Genomic DNA, 19,659 nt, shown 5'->3' on the forward strand with positions numbered 1-19,659 from the left:
CTCTCCCTAGCCACCCCGAAGATTATAGACCAAAGTTCATATTTTTAAAATCACAACCACTGCCTGTTTTTCTAACTGCCACACTGGAACAGCTTGTTCTCGGCCTTTACCACAACTGGCCAATATAAGTGATTACTAGTAACTATAACCCTGGAAGTTACTTCTCTTCAAAAATCACATTAACTAATAGTGTGTGTTCATAATACACATCTTCTTCATTAAACTCATAAAAATTTCTGAGTGCAGAGCCAGGAGTGGCCTGTGCACTGCCAGGTGTGACCCAAAAAGGAAAAAAAAAAAGATAAGGTACTTGTTTATTGTTTAGCATGTGGCTGTGACCCTGGTTTGATCTCGAGCATCACATAAAGTCCCCTGAGAACCACCAGATGTCACACCTGAGCAGAGTCAGGAGGAACCACTGAGCATTGGCAAGGTGTGGTCCAATAACCCTTTACCCCTCATAAATAAAAACAACACAACTTCCTTCTCTGCAATTAATATACCTTTAAAGTAGCAATGGTGGTTGTGTGTCTTCAAATAGTACTGAAAGAATTTACCTGCCTATAGTCAATATAAATTCTAAAAAAGCGTTTTTCTTCCACTCCTTAGCCTTCAGTTGACAATGAAACAGACACACCGGCTTTAATTGCGCCAGCCAGATAGTTAATGATTTGTAAACATACTCTCACACAAGTAGAAAGTTCCTGTTTAAACAAATGAACATGAGAGCCCTTCTGAAAAGTAAAGACACTTTTAAGAATTGATAAAATTATTCACTATGTATTTTCATTTAAATGTGTATTTTATTTATTAAACAACATGCAGATCTAGATTTATCCACTACACAATTTTACTTAAAATTTCAAATTTATAATGGATTTTCTTAATGAAAGCTTTTTTTGGTTATGGGGCCACACCCACGTATGCTCATGACTTATTTACTCCTGGCTTTCTGCTCGGCGATCACTCCTGGCGGGTTCCGGGGATAGACTGGGTGCCGGGGACTGATCCCAGGTTGGCCAAGTGCAAGACAAATGCCCTATCCAGGTACTATGGCTTCAGTTCCAAGGACGTTTTCTAAAAATGTTTTTGTTTTGTTCTGGAGCCACACCCACTGATGCTCAGGGATTACTCCTAGCTTGGCACTCAAGACTTACCCTTGGAGGGCTCATGAGGTCATACAGGGTGCCGGAGACAGAACCCGGGTCAGCCACATGCAAGGCAAATCCCTTACTTATCACTCCTGCCCCTAATATTTTTGTTTTTATAAGTCGTTGGGGCCACATCCTGCAGTCCTGGGGGAAGTCATCTGATGGCCTCAGAAACTGCACTCTGTTTGGCACCAAGGGTCTCAAATGGCAATAAACCTAGATGGAACTTGGCATGAGGCATGGAGCCAGGGATCAAACTCAGGGCATAGTACTTCAAATCATGAGCCCTACCCACTGAGCCACATCCTTGGCCCCTCAGCTGTTCTTAAAACAAGCCAAACCTATGACTGGCTCAGTGTAAGAGCACCTACCTTGCTAGTAGGAGGCCGTGAGTTTGATCCTGCACCACCCCAAGCGCTGTACTGTATCCTGGCAGCACTGCCATCTGCATCCCTGGGGCCACAGCAAAGGGAGATTCCAGCACACTGGAAGCATGTGCAAGTTCCACACAAACAGGGTGTAACCCCAGGGAACACTGTACCTAGGCTCGCAACCTAACTCATGCAACCACAGACAAGCACCACAACCAAATATTCGAACAGGAGCTCTGCAACCAAGAGTGCTCAACCCCTGCTGATCAGGAGAACAAAACAAAGGGGAAAAGGCAGGTGACATTAAGACTGAAACATTTCAGTAGCTCATTTCAGTTACTGCAGAAAAGCAACTTCTACACCCCTGAGTAGGTGCTAGAAAGCTTTTCCTGTGTGAAAAACAAACAACAACTAAAAACTAAACAGTAAGTACTCTAGGTTTTGCAAGCCACATAATTTTGTCACATATTCATCTTTCTTTTTTCTGTTTTGGAACACCCCCTGGTGGTGCTCAGGACTGACTCCTGGCTCTGTGCACTGGGATCAATCCTAGCCGGCTTGGGGGCCATATGGGAAGCTGGGGATCGAACTGGATCAGCTATATGCAAGGCAAGTGCCCTGCCCACTATACTACCACTCTAGCCCTTCATCTTTGCTTGTTCATCCATCTCTGTAAAAAAAAAAAATTTTAGACATTTTTAATGCCTTTAAAAAACAAAAACACAACATTTATAGTTTGATGGCCAAACAAAAGGTATCTATAGGATAAACCAAGTCCTGTGAATGGAGCAAAACAGGAATACTTTTCTGTGTCTTGAGCTACATCCAGTGATGTTCGAGAACTAATCCTAGTACAAGGCTAGGAGGCTGCTCCCTGTGGCACTCGGGGGCCTGAGGTGCCAGGAATCAAATCCAGGCTGGCATGTAGAGTATGTGCACTAGTCCTCCAAGCGCTCTCTCTCTCTCTCTCTCTCTCTCTCTCTCTCTCTCTCTCTCTCTCTCTCTCTCTCTCTCTCTCTCTTTGCTTTTTGGGCCACACCCGGCGATGCTCAGGGGTTGCTCCTGGCTCAGCACTCAGGAATTACTCCTTGAGGTGCTTGGGGGACCATATGGGATGCTGGGAATCGAACCCAGGTTAGCTGTGTGCAAGACAAACACCCTACCTGATGCACTATCGCTCCAGCCCCTGAGCTCTCCCCTTGGCCCAGAGAAATTTTTTTTTTTTTTGCTTTTTGGGTCACACCTGGCGATGCACAGGGGTTACTCCTGCCTGGCTTTGCACTCAGGAATTACCCCTGGCCGTGTTCAGGGGACCATATGGGATGCTGGGATTTGAACCCTGGTCGGCCGCGTGCAAGGCAAGCGCCCTACCCACTGTGCTATCTCTCCAGCCCCAAGCCCAGAGAAAAATTTTAAACTCAGATTACAATGAAATTCTCTAGAGCAGGTAAGTTTTTATTGCAAATTACTTGTCTGAACCCTATTCTTACTTGCCTATCTATGTAAATCAAGATCCAAGCATTTCAAAGAACTTAAGTTTTACAACAAAGTAATAATGGCCATCAATTCTTCATTCTTCTCAGTTCAAATCTGAAAATCAAATTAATTCTAAAGGAACAATTCTTTTTTTTTTGTTTGATGTTGGTTTGGGGGCTACACCTGGCAATGCTCAAGGTTTTCTCCTGTTTCTGCACTCCTGGCAGGGTTTGAGAGACCATTTGGGGTGCCTGGGATGGAATCAAAGGTGGCCGTATGCAAGGCAAGAGCCCTGTCATCTCCTTAAACTCCACAGATTCACAGGAATGAAGATATGCTCATGTTATCTTAACCCCTGAGAGTTCTCTAATTCAACAGGATACAATGTCCATAAACTTTACGACAATTTAACATTAAAAGTTCTAAAATAGGGGCTGGAGCGATAGCACAGCAGGTAGGGCGTTTGCCTTGCACACACCCGACGGGGCTCGATTCTCAGCATCCCATATGGTCCCCTGAGCACCGTCAGGGGTGATTCCTGAATGCAGAGCCAGGAGTGATCCCTGTGCATCATGGAATGTGGGAGGGAGGGAGGGAGGGAAGGAGGGAAGGAGGGAAGGAGGGAAGGAAGGAAGGAAGGAAGGAAGGAAGGAAGGAAGGAAGGAAGGAAGGAAGGAAGGAAGGAAGGAAGGAAGTTCTAAAATACCCTAAAAAAAGTTCTAAAATATGTGATCTCTAATATATTCACAGAGTGTATCTTGGAAAAGTTTAGCATTTGTTCCTCCCAGTCTTCTGAACCAAAGAGGAGATAACAGAACTCCATGCTAATAAATTTAAAATTCAATGACTATTATCATTCACATTACCACTTGGGCAGGGCAGAAATAAAACCCCTTGGGGGCTGGAGCAATAGTAAAGTGGATAGGGCTTTCGCCTCCTTGCACGCAGCAGACCCAGTTTCGCATCCCTATGGTCTCCCTCACAGCCAGGAATAATTCCTAGTGAGTAACCCCTGAGCACTGCTGGGTATGACCCCTCCCCCCCCAAAAAAAAAACTAAAAAAAAAAGAAAGGAAAAAATCCCTTTAAGACAATTAGACATTTCAACAGTGATCTTTCTCTCTCTTTTTTTTGTTTGTCTGTTTGCATGCAAAGGCCTCATACCCACGGCCTCATACAAAGTATGGCCTCTACCTCTGAGCTAAGTCCCTGGCAGAGCATCAGAATTTTCAAATGATTCCATAAAAATATAAATACACTGGTGGAGGGAAGTAGACACTGGTGAAGGGTTTGGTGTCAAAACAGTGTAACACTGAAATGTGATCATAAATAATTTTGTGATCCACTGTGACTTAATAAAAAATATATTTTTTACACATGAAAAATGTGAAAATGAGCAGTCAAAACAGCGAGCACATAAGACATCAATAGCAACTACCACTAACACTTCCAGTGTGTGCCACTGTTTGAAATGTTTTACAACATTATCTTATATAATCCTCACAACAATCCTACAAGGTAAACAGTATAAAAAGATTACAGATTAAGCAATTTGTTCAAGAGTCAGGATTTGGAAGAACAGCAGACGGAGTCACTGCTCACAAAGCAGCTTCTCCACCCAACCAAGACCTAAGAATGACAGCAAAATTAAGCAGGAACCTGCCTCCCGCCCGCCCTCCCCTACTGTGGTGGAAGGCTACAGCATTGCAGTCTTCTTGCTCTGCACGTGTTTGTGCAAAACTCCGAGTCCCACTTTCAGGCCTCCGCTATATTCAGAGCATCGGAGTAACACAGAGCATCCTAATAATCCAAGCAGAGAGAATACCGGTCTGCCATGTTCCTGTTTTATCTAAGTGAGACAGCAACATTACAAAGTCGACATTTTTCATTTGTATATGTATAATGGGAAGTAAATCATCCTATTTTAACTGAGTTCTAGTAACAAAAATCATGTGAGGCCTCCAACCTCGGGGCCTTGACCATGATGCCAGGCCTCTGCCCTCCCCCTGAGATATCTCCCTGGTCCGAAGATGCCAATCATTTTATGCACCAACTAGATGAGGACAGGACAGGTTACAATGACTATCCCTTACTGTTAAAGTGCTAGCAATGTGCTAGACAAACTCACACGTGGATGGTGGTAATGTAAAATGCTACAGTTATCCTCCAAGACTGGCAACATACAGAAAAACTTTAAAGACTGTGGGGGCTGAGGAGATCTTTCAGAGTGGTGGCACAGGAGTAGCACACACAAAGCTTGCTCCCTGGCCCAGCACAGGCCCTGAACACTGCTGAGCGAGGGGCACTGAAGCCATCAGGCCCGCACTGCCCGGCTAGGCACTGCTGAGAGCCATCCCTGGGCATTCCCAACACTGCTGGGGAAGATGAATGCATATCGATTTGAAAATATGACAATATCACACACACACACAAACACACACACACACACACACACACACACGATATATGCCTGTGACCCAGAAATTCCATCTACAGGAACTAATCCCAGAAGCAGTACTAGCAAGCAGACTCTCTAACGACCAGTCCAGGACCAGCTTGGGTCCTTCCTTTCCCCTCATCTGGGTCAACACTGCTGGGGAAGATGAATGCATATCGATATATGACCATAACACACACACACACACATACACACACACACACACACACACACACACAAACGCTTGGGTCCTTCCTTTCCCCTGATCCAGGCCAACACTGCTGGGGAAGATGAATGCATATTGATATATGACCATATCACACACACACACACACACACACACATACACACACACACACACACACACACACACACGATATATGCCTGTGACCCAGCAATTCCATCTACAGGAACTAATCCCAGAAGCAGTACTAGCAAGTAGACTCTAACGACCAGTCCAGGACCAGCTTGGGTCCTTCCTTTCCCCTGATCCAGGCCTCCTCTGTGTTCGGCCTCCTCTAAGTGGACCACATTTCAGCTGCATTACCACTCCACTGGCTCCAACTCTTAGAGCTAGCTCCCTTGCCCAGGGCAATTTCTGTTAAATCCTGATTATTTATGTTAAATACATGCACGAGAAGTTTCTTCTCTTAACTTTCTTTTTCTTGGGGGGGGAGAGGGGCGTACAACTGGTGGTGCCCAGGGATAGAATCCAGGTGGGCCACATGCAAGGCAGGTGTGCTGCCTGCTGTACTATCTCTCAAGCCTTTCTACCCTTCACATTTTCAAAAAAAAAACAATACTTTATTTGAAGCTTATGTTCCAAATCTTTCAACAGTAGTTGAAAGAGTTCTGGATCTTTCAAGGGTCAAGGCTCAGGCAGGCTAAATGACTGCTTCCACTAAAGTGCCACTGTCACAGTGGCGTCCTTCACTAGGCTACACCCCCAAATTCAATAGCTGCTAGGACCTTCATTTAAAATAACTACTGGGGGGGCTGGAGTGATAGCACACCAGGTAGAGCGTTTGCCTTGCACGCGGCCAACCCGGGTTCGATTCCCAGCATCTCATATGGTCCCCTAAGCACCCCTAAGCACCCCAGCATCTCATATGGTCCCCTAAAATCATGAGGCCTCACATGATTTTTGTTACTGGAACTCAGTTAAAATAGGATGATTTAGAATAAGTCCTGAGTGCAAAGCCAGGAGTAACCCCTGTGCATCGCCAGGTGTGACCCTAAAAGCAAAAACAAACAAACAAATAAATAAATAAATAAATTCTGGGGCCAGAGAGATTGTGCTGGGTAGGGCACTTCCCTAACATGCAGCTAAGCCAGGTTTGATCCCTGGCATCCCTGAGCACCACCAGGAGTGATTCCTGAATGCAAACCCTGAAGTAACCCCTGAGCATTTTTGGGGGTGGCCAGAAAAACTTAGAAACAAATAAAATAATTATTAGTACTTTCACTCGGCTGTGGCCATTCAGAAGTTATGCAGTAGGATTACCTGGCACGCGCCCTTTCAGGGAAGGGTGAAAACCATGCCAGAGCCCTCAAACAGGGTGTTTACAGCTGTGTCACCTTGGGAAACTCACTGAACAGGTCTCAGACCTCTGTCTCAGTGATGAACTGGGAGTTGGTTCAGAGTGGGGAGCCAAAGGAAGCAGACCGAGAGTTATTGGGAAAATGCATACCTGTGTATCCTGCTAGCCTTGGCCCCTTTCTCCTGCAGACACTGGAAGAAGAGGTCAGGCTGCAAGCTAAAGTGCAAATTATGTTGGGGTCTGTAAGCCTTGACCATAGTTCCTATTGTGGGTTGCTTCTGGGAATGTAAAACAAACTTGAGTTTGTTTTTACAGTTTATTTTCTCCTTTTTGGGGGGCAGGTGGGGAAAGGGATTTGGATTACTCCTGGCTGGCTATGTGTTTAGGTAACCTTTATGTGGTACTGGGGATTCAAACTGGGTCAGCAGCATGGAAGGCAACCACCTTAAGCCCTACACTATCTCTTCAGACCTCAGATTTATTTTCTTTAAAAATAGCAATTCAGGGGTGAGAACGATAGTACAGTGGGTAGGGTGCTTGCCTCACACACTGCCCACCCAGGTTTGATTCCCAGCATCCCATATGCTCCCAAGCACCACCAGGAGTATTCCTGAGCGCAAAGGCAGGAGTAAGCCCTGAGCATCACTAGACGTGGCAGAAAAAACAAACACCTGCTCTCACCCCTACACCCCCCCAACACAAGGCAATTCTGGGGCTAGAGAAATGATACAGTAGGTAGGGCTTGCCTTGTGTGGAGCTAACTCGAGTTCAATCCCCAGCCATCCCATATGGTCTCCCAAGCATCACTGGAAGTAATTCCTGAGTGCAGAGCCAGGAGTAACCCTAAGGATCATCAGCTATGGCCCAAAACAACAACAAAAAGCGGGGCAATTCAGGAATCACCATAATTCATGAAAAGACAACTTTAGCGTCAATCATCCTTGTGACCAGCACCTTCAACCAACGTAACAAAGAAAACCAATAATCCCTATTTCTTTATTCCTTGCACTAGCATAAAATAACCACTATCATAAATTGTGATTTTTTAAAAAAACTTTTGAAACAAGTTATTTTTAGAAAATATGTAATTAGTATCTTTATTATTAGCTGCTGAAATAGTCTTTCATGAAAATCCAACCCCATAGTACTAAAACAATTCAGTATCAATCTCATATAAACTTTGCACTAAATGGCTAAATGGTTCATTCTAGAACAAGAAATTCAGGGCCAGAAAGAGAGTACAGTGGGTAGGGTGCTTGCCTTGCACAAAGCAAGGGTTTGATAGGAAAGGTAGAAGCATCCGTGGCCTTTATGCACTCCGGGATAAACTGATTCAATGTCAAAGTGATATCAAGGAAAAAAGCTTTTAAAAAAACAAGGTCTGACCTCAGTGCCAGTCAGGAACACCAAGAAACAAACTCACTTTTGTTTCACTGTAATTTCAAGTATTTAATATTGAAAACTCAGTACCTAAAACACAAAGATTACTGGAACTTATAAAGTGAAGATAAAATTGAGGAATATTATCCTTATGATGAAAATATTTGACAAATCTTATTTAACTTAGAATAAAATACAACACACTTCAATAAGATCACTGTCTCAAATCCATTTCAGTTTAGCAGTAGTAACCTATTTAAATTAATAAACTAAAAACATTTATTTTTCAATTCTAATAACTTTTATATAATTTGATTATCTAATTAAAATTTTCAGAGTTCTGATTTTAAAATGTTTTCTGACCCAAATCACAAGTCACTGTGCTATTATAAACTTACAAACACCTATATATAACCTTACCAATATAACCCGAGGATATATGTATTATCATTTCTACACCTATTTTAAATTAAAAAAGAAAAAAACACAACCAAACCCATGAGCTTTAAAGATGTCAAGTAATTTGCATATGATCACAGGACCAGCATATGACAGCTGAGCTGATATGCAGCGGGCACTTCCATTCACATTGAAAACAAAGGCAAAACCTTATTTTTCAATCAGCTGCACAGTCACTAAAGAACGTCAATAAACACCTATTCTAGATGAGCAGCAGTTCATGGGAAGTGGATCATCTGCTTTTATCTAAACATTCCCATGAACACTGGACCCTGTCAAGGCGCATCCTGACTTCTTTTGTTTCCTTCCCCGGACTCGGATGCACCTCACCCTGAAGGGTCTTTGGGGCACCGGACACCAACGTTTTAAGAACTGTCATCGCATAAATCGACCATCAGTCTCTGCCACTTAAAGGATAAGGAAGAAATCCCAAGTGTGTATGACTCAAGGAGTTAAAACTGAAAAGCAAAAAAAAAAAAAAAAGAGAAAGAAAGAGAGAAAGAGACCGAGGCGGGGAGGGGTGTTTGCTCTGTCCACGATGCTCTACGGGCAGCCCCAGCATCCGCAAAGACACAAAACATCCAAGTCCGGGAGAGCGGAGGGGCTGTAACCATCAGGGCTCGGCACACTGGGCCGCGTCACCTTCCTCTACAGCCACGCGGGGCTGGGGGCACATTGTGCGGCCCGTCCTGAATTTCAGAATTTGCAGGTCTCCAAGTGACAGCTGGAACGGCAGCGCGAGGCCTTTGTAGCTGGCGAGAGGGAACGAGCGCACTACGCGACCTCCATCCATCCATGCATGCATGCATCCATCCATCCATCCAGGTCCGCGCTCCGGATCCCGGAGGCAGCGATCAAAGATCAACGTTGCTCGGGCCGTCGAGAGGGCAGGAAAAAAACCTTCTTCCCTAGGCGCGCCCCGGGTCCCGCGCGGAGGAGAGACCTTCTCGCACACAGTCCTTCCTTCTTCCCCCGCCCTCCCGCCCCGGGAGGTGGAGGGTGGGGTGGGCTGGGGGGGAAGGCGCAGGCGGGGCGCGCCCCTGCGGACCCTGGGGTGGAGGGCGGGGGTGGTCCCCGGTTCCCCCGGCCTCCCCAGCTGTCAGCCGCAGGCCGGGAGCCAGCCCCGGCACAAAGCGAGCGGGCGGCCGCGCGGGCGCACCCCGAGCCGGGCGGGGCGGCGCGCGGGTCACTTACCCAGCAGCAGCACGTTCTTCCCCGCGGGGAGCTTGGAGCGCGAGCGGGTGGACACCTCGCTGAGGATGCAGGACCTAACGGGGAGCGAGACGCACACTGAGCCGGGGGCTGGGGGCGGTGAGGCGCGAGGGTGGGGGGCACCCGGGCCGCCAGCTCGGGGGTGCGGGGCCCGCTGGACCCGGCCTCGGCGTGCCCGGCGGGAGCCGCCCGCCGGCGCGGAGGGGCCTGGGCGCCGCGCCGAGCTCGGGCGGGCACGGGAGCCGCCCCGGCGGGGGGCGCCGGGGGGCCGGGTGTCCCAGCCGCGCGGGGAGCCCGGCCGCGGAGGGGGTGGGGTCGTTACCAAAGGTTCTGCCCGTCCTCGTCGTCGGCCGGGGCGGCGCCGCCGTTGCCCGCCGCTAGCTCGTGGGCTAAGGGGCCGCCCGAGTACGTGGACGCTAATCCCGGCGGGGAGGAACCGAAGGAGCCGACTCGCCCTACGGCCGCCATCTTGGTCGGGAATCTCGCCACTCCCGACCCAGCTGAATGAGCAAGGCGGCGGCGGCGGCGGCGGCAGCGGCGGCGGCGGCGGCGGGAACCCGGATATGGAGCGCTGAGCGCACGGGAGCAGGGCGGGGCTGGGGGGCGGGACCGGGGCGGGGCCTGGGGGCGGGGCCCCGGCTCCTGCAGGGGGCGGGGCTGGCGGAGCCCGGGCTGGGAAGCTGCGCGTGCGCTGCCCGTGGGCACAGGCGTTGCGCATGCGCGGCCGGTAGAGGCCCGCGGCGGCCGCCTTAGACTCGCTTCCCGCTGGCTCTCCAGCGGCAAGCTGGCTGCCCGCGGAGCGGCTTAGGGTGTGTCTCGTGAGCCGTGCTCCCACCCGGCTCTTCACTCGGGCTCCCCTAGCCCTCCGCTGCAGGCGGCGGAATTTCCTGCACGGTCGTTCACCGAGCCGCCCAGCGTCCAGGCTGTCCGCGGGCGCTGCCCCAGGGAAGTGAGCCGTCGCCCTGCGCCTCGGGGGGTGGTGGCCGCCGAGTCCGGGGCGTCCCCGGCGCCCCACGCCTCCGCTCTGCCTTCCTGGCCGTCTCGCGTGGCGGCGAGGTGGTGTCCAGCCCGGGCTCCCACGTCGTTAGCCGCTTCCCCCTCCACCCCAGCCCCTCCAGCGGCCGCGGCTGGACAAAGTGGGGGGCGGAGCCTGCTTCGGGCTCGGGTTGTTTTTTATTGTACGAATCGCTTAGTGTGGGGTTGGCAGAGACCCACCGCCTAAACTATCTGGCCCTCCAGGCAACAGAATTTATCCAGCACTTAACCCTCACAGCAGTATTGGTCGGGGGATGCGCAGGTGAAAAATAAAAAAAAAGAATAAGCTAAAATAAGTCTCTCTCCATCTATTGTACAGGTCGGTGTCTTTCAGTGGTCTGAGCACAGGTTTTAAGGCCTCTTCTGGTACCGACCTTGCTTGAAATCGGGGGACCTTTGAAAGCACTTTCTCTCTCGTCTCCTGTCTGAGCATCCCATGTTGATCTTTGACCTTCTCGATAAGGTCACAGTCCTGAGAAAGTCCACCGCAAGAGGCTGTGTTTGCTGTGCATTAACATTGCAGCTGGAAGCAAGGAGGGTTTGAGAGGCAGATAAAACTGAGTTTAGTTCCAGCTCTATCAGTTTACTGGTACTGCTACCTTAGGTAGTTTACTTGATCCCTCTGGAGGGATCAAAGGACCTAGAGTCATTAAGTTTAAGTGGGATGATTCATGCAAAATGCTTAGAATTGTGACAGACAAGTGTTCCACACTTCCAATACTAATCATGGAGTTTTTTCTTTTTCTCTAAATCATTAACATCAGAGATTGGTGTGCCTAATAAAGTCCTGTAGCCCAAACTTTTGTTTGTGTGGTTAAGAAAGAGCCCAGGAGGGGCCTGAGCAATAGATGGTACAGTGGGGAGGGTGTTTGATCCCTGGCATCACGTATGGTTCCACCAAGCACTGCCAGGAATAATTCCTGAGTGCAGAGCCATGAGTAACCCCTGAGCACCGCTGGGTGTGACCTAAAAAAAAAGCCAAAAAAGAAAAAGAACCCAGGAGTTGGAGAGTCACTGCCATCCATCCCTAACCCCTATTTCATCCCTCAAGAGAGGTGAGCCCCTCCCTGCGGTAGAGCTCTCGCTTTAGCATGGGGCTGACTTGAGTTCAGACCCCAGCACCTCATATGAAGCCACATCAAGCCCAGCCAGGAGTGATAGGGTGTGATCCCTGAGTACAGAGCCAGGAGTAAGCCCTGGACCACCAGCGCCCCTCCACCCCCAAAGAAAGGAGAGAGGAAGGAAGAAAGGAATCAGTCAGAGAGGTCGGAGATAGTAGAGTGACCTGAGTGGGTTCTCAACACCAGTTGATTCTCTGAGCAGCCTTTGGAGACCCCCAGCACCAACCACCCAGGTAGTCTGGGTATAGTACCCTCCAGCCCTGCTGCTGAACCACCGGTCTGACTGGCCGAGAATTCCCTGTGACCACCTCCCCATAAAAGAAACCACAGCCCTATCTTGGAGATTCCAGGTTGGGGTGGGGACCATACCTGACTCTGCTCTGTGCTCAGGGATCACGCCTGGCAGGGTTCAGGGGGACCCATGGGACTCCAAGAATCATATGGGGTGCCCACTGAACCCAGGTCAGCCACATGCAAGGCAAGCTGTAATATCGATTCAGCCCAAGGGTTCCAAGTTTTTATGATGCCACACAGGTGAGGAAGTGCCAGGGAAACCAAGTCCTTAAGGCACTGCTATCCATCCCTAACCCTTATTTCATCCCTCAAGAGAAGTGAGCCCCTCCCTGCACTTGATTCCCTCATTTTTTCTCAGAGCAGTTTTTCCTCAATTTCATTTCGTCAGAGAATTGTCAATTTCATATCACAATTAACGAGTCTGGGAAGTCAGGCTTCTAATGCCCCATGGTTTCTAGATGTCCGAGTACCTACTTATATTGAGGTCAAAGTTAGATTCCCTGGGGTTTTTAATATTCCTATCCAGCATAGTTCCATTAACAAGAGTGGTTTATTAAGAATGCATATCATGTGCCAGGAACTCTACATGTTTGGATTTATAATCCTCCTATTTTCTAAGGGAACAGGAAAATTAAGTCGCTTATCCAGATCACACAGGCTGGATAGATAAATTGAAATTTTAACTTTTCATTTGCTGAGGTCACGTCATATTAGAATAAGTGTTCTGGCAACTTTTGTTGCTGTTACGGTAAATAATGTGGAAATCTCTATATAGAAAAAATAACTGTAACACTGTCATCACATTGTTCATCGATTTGCTCGAGCGGGCACCAGTAACGTCTTCATTGTGAGACTTGTTGTGATTGTTTTTGGCATATCAGATATGCCACGGGTAGCTTGCCAAGCTCTGCTTTGCGGGCGGGATACTCTCAGTAGCTTGCCGGGCTCTCTGAGAGGGGCAGAGGAATCAAACCTGGGGCAGCCGTGTGCAAGGCAAACACCCTACCCATTGTGCTATAGCTCCAGTCCAGAAAAAAATAACACTGCATAGAAAGGAGGAATTCAATCCTTCCTGAAACTAACTTTTTTTTTTTTGGCTTCTTTTTGGGTCACACCCGGCAATGCTCAGGAGTTACTCCTGGCTCTCAACTCAGGAATTACTCCTGGTGGTGCTCGGGGGACCATATGGGATGCTGGGAATTGAACCCGGGTCAGCTGCGTGCAAGGCAAATGCCCTACCAGTATACTATAACTTTTCTATCCTATCTTTTTGTTACATCAAAAAAAAAAGTTTGAATTTGCATTTAGTTAGATTTCCATGTCCTTTTTATGGAAGGAGAGTGGCACACCCACAGGTGCTTCGGGGCTATATCTGGCTCTGTGCTAATCGGTGTCCCCTGGCATTACCCAGAGGACCGTATCTGGGACTGGGGATTTGAATTGGAATCAGCAGGATACAAAGCAAGAACCTTAATTTTAAGGGGTTTTGTTGTTGTTGCTATTGCTTTGGCGATATATTCAGCTGTGCTCAATGCTTCCTCCTGGCTCTATGCTCAGGGGTCACTCCTGGCCGTGGTCAGGGAACCATATGTGATGTTAGAGTTCTAAACAGGGTCAGCCGCATGCAAGGCAAATGTCCTACCACTGTACTGTCGCTCTGGCCCAAGAGCTTTAATTTTTGTACTATCTCTCTGGTCCCCAAATACCGTGTCCTTAACATCAGTTCAATCTCAAATTCTTGTTCCCATTGTGTAAAATTCTTAGTATTCTAACAAGCTCATCTTTGTGTCATTGTTAATAAGTTTCTAGTCTGCTCTACTTTGGACCAGCTTTTCTGTACATCTAACCTACATCTCTGTCCTCGGATCTCTTCTTACAATTGTTCTGGGCTTCCTTTTTGCCTCGAACCTCTGTCATCTTCATTCTTGCATCAAGAACTTCCTCCAGTAGTTTATGAGAAAGGTATATGGAGATACATTTTTTGAGACATGTGTATACCGTTAAAACTTAATCATGAAAAAATTAGCAATCAGGAGGTTGTCTGGATGAAAACTTAAGGAAGGGCCAGTTTTACAAAGGAATGAACAAAATGAAAGAAGGGGTTAGGACAGTCACATGCTTTCAGCCTGAAGGGAAATAAGACAGGGCCGCTTTCTGCGGTTTGACCGAGTGGAGTGGCTTCATTCATGACTCGAATCATTGGCATATAATCAGTATGATATTCTTGGCAGATATTCACATTTCAATAATTCAGCTGGTGGTTTAAAAATTGAGAAGTGGGCCAGGGAGAAGACTCAAGAGCTGGAGTTGTAAGCTTTGCATGTGGGAACACAGGAGGTTTGAACCCCAATGCCACGTGGTCCCCCAAGCATTGCTGGGAGTGACTCCTGACCCCTAAGCATCAAGCCAGGAGTAGCCCAGGGCATTGCCAGATGTGACCCAAAACTCCAAAAGGTTTGAGGGACCACCCTGTGAAAGGACCAGGAAGCTTCCCTGGCTGTCGGTGGATAGGGGCTGCTTCTCATCTAACCGTCATTACCAATATTTAGACAAGACTTTGGAGACCCTTGGGCATGGAGTTCAAAGAGCCCCAGTTTGATTTCATTTAGTTCCTCTATATACTGTTTTAGGACCCAGGCTCAGGTGGGCAGGGGGTTGGGGTGGGGTCTTGGGTCACACTCAGGGGGTATTCCTGTCTGTGTTCCTCAGGAGTGACCCCTGGCAGTGCTCAGGAAACCATATGTGGTGCCATGGACTCAACCAAGACCACAGGAGGCTAAGCGCCTCAGGTCCTCCTGTACTATCTCTCCCACCCCCCCACCTTTTCAGTTTTATTTGGTTTGGCTTCAGGGACAGCCAGGTTTTCTGGTTTGTTTTTGTTTGGTTTTCTGCAGTGCCAGGGTAACCCAGCACCATCTACATGGAGCGTATGTGCTCCACTACTGAGTCACATGTTGGCTGGTCCTTCAGTCCTTTTCGGGTTTTGGGTCACATCTGGCAGTTCCCTACACTACTCTTGGCTTGATGCACAGGGGTCATGAGTCAGCCCCAGCAATGCCTGGGGATCATGTGGCATTGGGGCTCAAATCCGGGGCTCCAAATGTCACTCCCTGGCACAGTCAGACTTTTATGTATTCTTACCTCCCTTTTTATCAGTGTCATCATAAGCATGCAGTTGCCTTTTCACTGCTGACTTAAGTCTCCCTACTCCCGTTGCCCCCATCTCTCAGTCAGGATCATAATTGCAACATAGGAACGTTTACCAAAATGTAGAGGGTGGAGAAGCTATTGGAAAGGATTGCCCCGAAAGTTATCTTTTTGCTCTTTGATATCCTCCCACCACGTCACATTGTCCTCACCCAACTGCAAGTCAAAAGGCCAGAAAACTGAGGTTTGTGCAGATTAATTTTCCTAGCCCGAAGAACAGGGAAGCTAGGGCTGGATTTGGAGGTACCAACAAAGGTATCCAGCATGCCTTGTATGCTGCATGTGAGATGTGATTTAGAAGAAATTCAGATGACCAAAACAGATTTCTCAGACAGTCGATCGTCATCCATGTTCAGTCTTTTTTTTTTCTTTTTGGGTCACACCTGGCAATGATCAGGGGCTACTCCTGGCTCTGCACTCAGGAATTACTCCTGGTGGTGCCCTGGGGACTATATAGCATGCCAGAGATTGAACCCAGGTCGGCCATGTGCAAGGCAAACGCCCTACCCGCTGTACTATCTCTTCAGCTCCCGTGGTTCAGTCTTAACCATTCCTGAGTCTCAGAATTTCCGCAGCGACTGCAAAAACAGGAGCATCATTGGTCTCACGGTTCTTGCCAAATGCTTGGAATTTTCTCAGTGATGAGGGCAAATGGGAGCATCTGTTTTTATATTTGATCTTTTGTCCTCAGTTCCTGAGAAACCTTCAAAGCCAGAGAAGTTTAAATGGTGTCATGGTATTTTTCGTGGCTCTGTTAATAATGGTAACTTTGGGGAAACACCCTCCAATGGGGGCTGGTTTTCAGGAAACCAACATGAATAGAAGGTGGGACACAATCATTTCTTGACCCCCTATGAATTGCTTTCATTAGTCTTGAAACAAATATTAGTTCTTCCATCTTAAAAATTAAAATGTATGATGGGGACTGGAGCAATAGCACAGCGGGTAGGGCGTTTGCCTTGCACGCAGCCGACCTGGGTTCGATTCCCAGTATCCCATATGGTCCCCTGAGCACCGCCAGGGGTGATTCCTGAGTACGGAGCCAGGAGTGACCCCTGTGCATCGCCGGGTGTGACCCAAACAGCAAAAAAATTAAAATGTGTGGCCAGAGACATGGATCAAAGGGCTAAGCACTTGTTTGCATGCTAGAGGCCCAGGTTCAATCCCTGACACCACACGGTCCTCTGGGGCACCGCTGGGAATGACTGAGATGAAAGTAGCCTCCAGGCATTGCTGGGTATGGCCCCAACAGAGTAGTAACAACAATCAGAACCAGAAAGAGGACTAGGGAGAGACAAGAGGTATGTAGCCCCCAAGGAGCACCGGGTCCCTGTATTCATGCCCCAACCCTGCCCCAAGTGTACAGCCTCTGGACACTGCAACACACCATCACCGCAAAGGACTGGAAAGTGTGGGTGGAATCAGAGTTCTTCTGGTGCTATGCAGATTTGATCTCCACAGTCCCTCCGAGGATTCCCCTCTCCACTGTCCCCCTCAGTCTCTCACGTCCTGCCCCACTGGCTCCACAGCTATCCTAGGAACATATCCGGTGGTCCTTTGTTTTTGCTGCTTCCTCCGCCTCAAAGGGGGAAGGGACTATCCACACCAATCTTCCCCCAAATAGCCACTTGGTTACCTCCCTGCAGTGTTTACGCTCAGTGATCTGGTTTGTTTCATTTGTTTGGGGCCACACCAGGCAATTCCCAACGACTATGCCTGATTCTGTGCTCACGGATGGCCCATGGCAGTGCTCTTAAGACCATATGTGGTGATGGGGGTTCAAAGTGGGTTCTCAGGGTACAAGGCAAGTGCCTTAATTTCTCTACTATCTCTCTAGCTCCAGTTTTTCTGTTTGCTTGGTCTTATTAGTGCCATTTCATACTGTAACTAGTATCTTCACTCCAGAGTTCTAGGTTTTTTTTTTTTAAAAAATAATTATTCTTGGGGCTGGAGAGATAGCACAGCGGGTAGGGCGTTTGCCTTGCATGTGGGCGACCCGGGTTCAAATCCCAGCATCCCATATGGTCCCCTGAGCACAGCCAGGGGTAATTCCTGAGTGCAGAGCCAGGAGTAACCCCTGTGCATTGCCAGGTGTGACCCAAAAAGCAAAAAAAAAAAAAAAAAAAATAAAAAAAAATAATTATTCTTGTTACTAACTATAGCACCTATTACTTTCTCATAATTTGGAGTAGAATTTGCTTCTTTATTAGACCCTAAGCTCTGCAAGGGCTTTACAAATAGAGCCCTAGTACCTACAACTACACCCCGATCGTAGCAGATATAAATAAAAATCTGTGCAAGGTCTGAACAAATGAACATATCTGTCACAGAGTTCTAAAGTTTCAGGATGGCAATGTGTGTGTTATGTCTGTTTTAAGACGAGAAGCAGGTAGAAATTCTTCTCTGAAACATTTGCAAGAGGAAACTTCCTTTCACAATATTTTTTTTTAAGTTTTTACAAAGTTGTTCATGATGATTTGTTACATTCAGTATACCAACACCATTTTCACCTATTGCACCTTCCTACCACCATTATCTCCAATTTTCCCAACCACCCCTTAAGCCTGCCCCCATGTCAGGTCCTCAATAATTGATATTACATTTCTTCTTATAATTTGCTAAAGGAATGATTTTTTAAAATGTTTCCTAAAAAGAAAGTTAATAAATATTGTTATATCTTACCATGGGAACATTAAGCCCCTTAAGAGATTGCTAAGATGTTGTTGCAGGTTAAGCCTTCTGTGTTTATAATTTATTAATCAAGATTGGTTGGCTTCTACATTACATCCCATCCTATCTGACCTGCCACTCCTGTGGTTTATTGGTGTTGTTTGAGATGTCACATCTGTGGCCACACACTTTAAGATATCCAAAATTTTGGTGGAGGTGATACAGCTGGAGTTAAATTCTTAAGTGGGTGGCAGCTTTCAGGCATGTGCATGACTGCCAGGGCTTTCGGAAGTACAGGGAGATGGAGGGAAGGTAGCCCATCCCTGATTCTATGAAAGCCTGGAGATTTCAGTCACAAGCCCACACAGCTAAGTTTTTTAACAGATTGATTTCTGGATGAGGCTCATCCCAAGCAGTGGAGTCTGGCCAGGAGCATGGCAGCAATTGTGGAGGGAGTGTAGATGCTTTGGCTGCCGGGGCTCTACTTGGGCGAGCACTGGGATCACACACACACACCCAGGCCCTGGTCTTTTGCAATATTTAAACCAGTTTTCAACATAAATAATTCTAAAGTTAGAATGATTGAACATGTTATGCCCTCTACTTTAACACATTCTATGAATATAGATTTATCTCCTCTTGGAGTCACTGATTCGCTAAGGGTTATCCTTGACAGTACTTTGCTGTTGGATACCCAGCATGTCCCCGGAATACCTTTCTTTTGGGGCTACAAGTGGTGGTATTTAGGGGTTACTCCTGATGTGTGCTCAGGGGTCACTCTCTACAGAGCTTGGGGAACCATATGGTGCTGGGGATCAAACCTGGGGCTCCTGCATGCAAAGCATAAGTTACAGGGTTACAGCCCTTTGAACCATCTCCCTGGCTCCAGAATCTGCAGTTTGTTGTAATTGCTGTGTGAGTGATTCCCAGCAGTGCTGGGCTGGGGGCTCGGAAGAGGAAGAAGAGGAGGGCATGCGGTGACAGGGATTGAACCAGGATTTCACATGTGCAAGACATGTGCTCTACCACTTCAGCAACATCCCTTGGTCCCCAGATACCTATTTTATTTTATTATTTTTATTTTATTTTATTTTTAATAATGTAGGAGTACTGCTATTTGTTTAGCCATTGATTAAGCTGATGAGCTACCACATTACTATTCTTTTTTATTGTTTCACCTTGTGATAGAGTTACAAGGCTTTCATGTTTGAGATTCAGCCATATAATGATGGAACACCCATCCCTCCACCAGTGCATATTCTCCACCACCAATGTCCCCAGTACACACACACACACACACACACAC

At 47.5% G+C, this 19,659-nt stretch overlaps 1 protein-coding gene across 1 annotated transcript in view; it reads right to left on the reverse strand.

Moving 5' to 3' along the window:
* Window positions 1–10,602, reverse strand: part of DYNC1LI1 (dynein cytoplasmic 1 light intermediate chain 1) — a 37,265-nt gene extending 26,663 nt beyond the window's left edge. The window contains exons 1-2 of the mRNA XM_055136596.1: window positions 10,349–10,602; window positions 10,009–10,082 (exon numbers count right to left, since the gene is read on the reverse strand). Coding sequence (XP_054992571.1) covers window positions 10,009–10,082; window positions 10,349–10,494 — 220 coding nt within the window. The 5' untranslated portion in view covers window positions 10,495–10,602. The remainder of the gene's footprint in view (window positions 1–10,008; window positions 10,083–10,348) is intronic.
* Between the last annotated feature and the right edge of the window lie 9,057 nt (window positions 10,603–19,659).

Source organism: Sorex araneus, chromosome 4 (genome assembly GCF_027595985.1).
Source record: "Sorex araneus isolate mSorAra2 chromosome 4, mSorAra2.pri, whole genome shotgun sequence".
Classification (NCBI taxonomy): domain Eukaryota; kingdom Metazoa; phylum Chordata; class Mammalia; order Eulipotyphla; family Soricidae; genus Sorex; species Sorex araneus.